At 35.9% G+C, this 2200-nt stretch overlaps 1 protein-coding gene across 1 annotated transcript in view; it reads left to right on the forward strand.

The window, feature by feature from the left end:
* Positions 1 to 1730, forward strand: part of LSMEM1 (leucine-rich single-pass membrane protein 1) — a 5617-nt gene extending 3887 nt beyond the window's left edge. The window contains exon 3 of the mRNA XM_009577287.1: positions 1522 to 1730. Within this exon, the coding sequence (XP_009575582.1) occupies positions 1522 to 1730 (209 nt within the window). The remainder of the gene's footprint in view (positions 1 to 1521) is intronic.
* The last annotated feature ends 470 nt before the right edge of the window (positions 1731 to 2200 follow it).

Consider the following 2200-nt stretch of genomic DNA (forward strand, 5'->3'; position numbering starts at 1 on the left):
TGCTAAAAAAGCTGACTGGAATTAAATTAAATTTTAAAGATGACTGTATGGCAGTGAGATACTTTGACAACATGCCTTCCATTCCTTTCCAGATAAAACTCAGTAGTGGTGTCATTCCACTGAAAATGGAATTACACCCAGGCTAACACTTAAATCAGGCTACCTGAAAAAAGACCTGAAGGTTGCTAGCTAAGTACTAATTGGAAATTGGTTTGGAACTAAGAAAATCTCAAACATAAGAAACAAAAAATCAGATAAGATATATGAAAATTGGCACGTAGCATTGAGTAGATGTAATTACTGTTGTGCTTCAGCTGGACTGTCGGGCTGGCTTAGCTAAGCACATGGCTACACATGACCTTGGTTTACGGAGCCCTTGCCATCTTGGGGTTTTCTGGGCTAATGGTATTGAACAGAGTACAAGGTGCATTATTTTAACTTACAACTCCATTTTGAACAAATTGGAATCCATGTGAAATCAAGATTTCTTTTACCCATAGTAAGGAATTTGCTGGAGCATAGCAAAAATCCTAATTTTCCTTTTTGAACAGGAAATCCTACCCCTTGACTGAATTCGCTCACAAGCGCTCAAAGGACAGAATATCAGACAAGTAAAGAGCACAAAGGAAATTTTAAGTGGCATGATTGTAAAACCCTAATTAAAATATCTCATACTTGAATTCCAGATTTATTTAACAGAGAGCTGCTAAAAGCAGAGCCCTGGTATAGAAAAAGGAGTAATGCGACCCTGTAGTGGAAAAATGGTAAAGTAATAGTGAAAAGGTTACATACAGGGATTAAAGGAGTTTGCTTGGGCTCAGGTTGGTGGAGGCCTGTGGTTTTTGAAACTGATTTCCAGCAGTTTCAGATTACGTTACAAACATAATTTCAGATTATGTTTGCAATCCATAGACCTGGATTTGTTTAGCATTGGCACTATTAGACATAAGTTTCAAAACCCATGGGTAAATTTTGTTAACTTCAGAAGGCCAAAATAAAAATAGCTCCAGAAGTGTACGATGGATACTGCATATTGGTGTTCCAGACGAAACTGGCCTCTAAATGCCAATATTTGCAAGAATTTTCCTTTAATCTAAATGCTTTAGGAAATCAAGTGATGTGGCTGTAGTCTGCTGTGTGTTTTAGTAATTGTACTTTTAGAAAAATACAGGCGCATACTGTGCAGAAATAGCATCTTTGAGCCCCTATATAAGACATTTTCCTGTGGACACTAATGGAATAGATACGCTCCTGAAGACTGCAAAATTTGTCTGAGCTGTATTTGATTTTATTACACTGCGCTAAACTGAATAAAACAGAAAAGAAGCAATTAAAGAATGTAGTGAGCAGGTAACTCCACCAGATGCATAACTTCTTAACATAAGGTTCTGCAGTTGTTTTCCTGTTTAATATTTTTATTTATCATAATTCCCTACAAACTCCCACAGGAATGCAAGAGAGGGTAGTGATGCTCTTGACTTAAATGTTGCCAATTTAATGCGGTACATTTTCCTTTTCAAGTTCAAACTAGAAACAAGATGGACCAAATATCAAGCAGACTAATATCTGAAAAGAAGAACATAGAAGAGCTTAAGAAAATGAACAATATGATATTAAAGCATCTAAATCAATCAGGAATTAAGGAAAAGGGGAGATACCTCTTCACACAGTCTCCCGATCTTCATGATTACCTCTTTACCCATGCTGAGCTGAAAGTCCCTGGAGAATAGATCTTCTTTGGAATGAAATTCAGTGTATTCATGTACTCAGATATTTTCACATATGGCACACAGGTTACTTAAACATTCTGATATGGTCACAGGAGCACTGGAAAAGCCATCTGAATGAAAAATATTAGAAAATAATATTTTATCCTGTTTTATGTCAATATAGATTTTGAAAACTAAGCCCATATGATTTAAAATAAGCAATGGATTGTCAACAATTTTGGGCAAGAGTTCCAGATGCATTGTAAATGTCAGGGCTAAGGGCTTAGTTTTACTTTAATTGTAAGTGAATGGTCACAGAAAATACTGACTTCTATTCACATGATTCCAGCATGACCTTGTTCACTTAGTTATTCTCTTGTTTCTTTGGAACAAGTTTTGTGTTTGCTTCTATATTATTTGTATTTAAGGATAACTTCAGATTCCATAACTTATAAATAAATCCAGTTCTGCCACGGAGTTTGGTGGTTTCC

The sequence above is a fragment of the Fulmarus glacialis genome, unplaced genomic scaffold (genome assembly GCF_000690835.1).
Source record: "Fulmarus glacialis isolate BGI_N327 unplaced genomic scaffold, ASM69083v1 scaffold49274, whole genome shotgun sequence".
Taxonomy (NCBI): Eukaryota; Metazoa; Chordata; class Aves; order Procellariiformes; family Procellariidae; genus Fulmarus; species Fulmarus glacialis.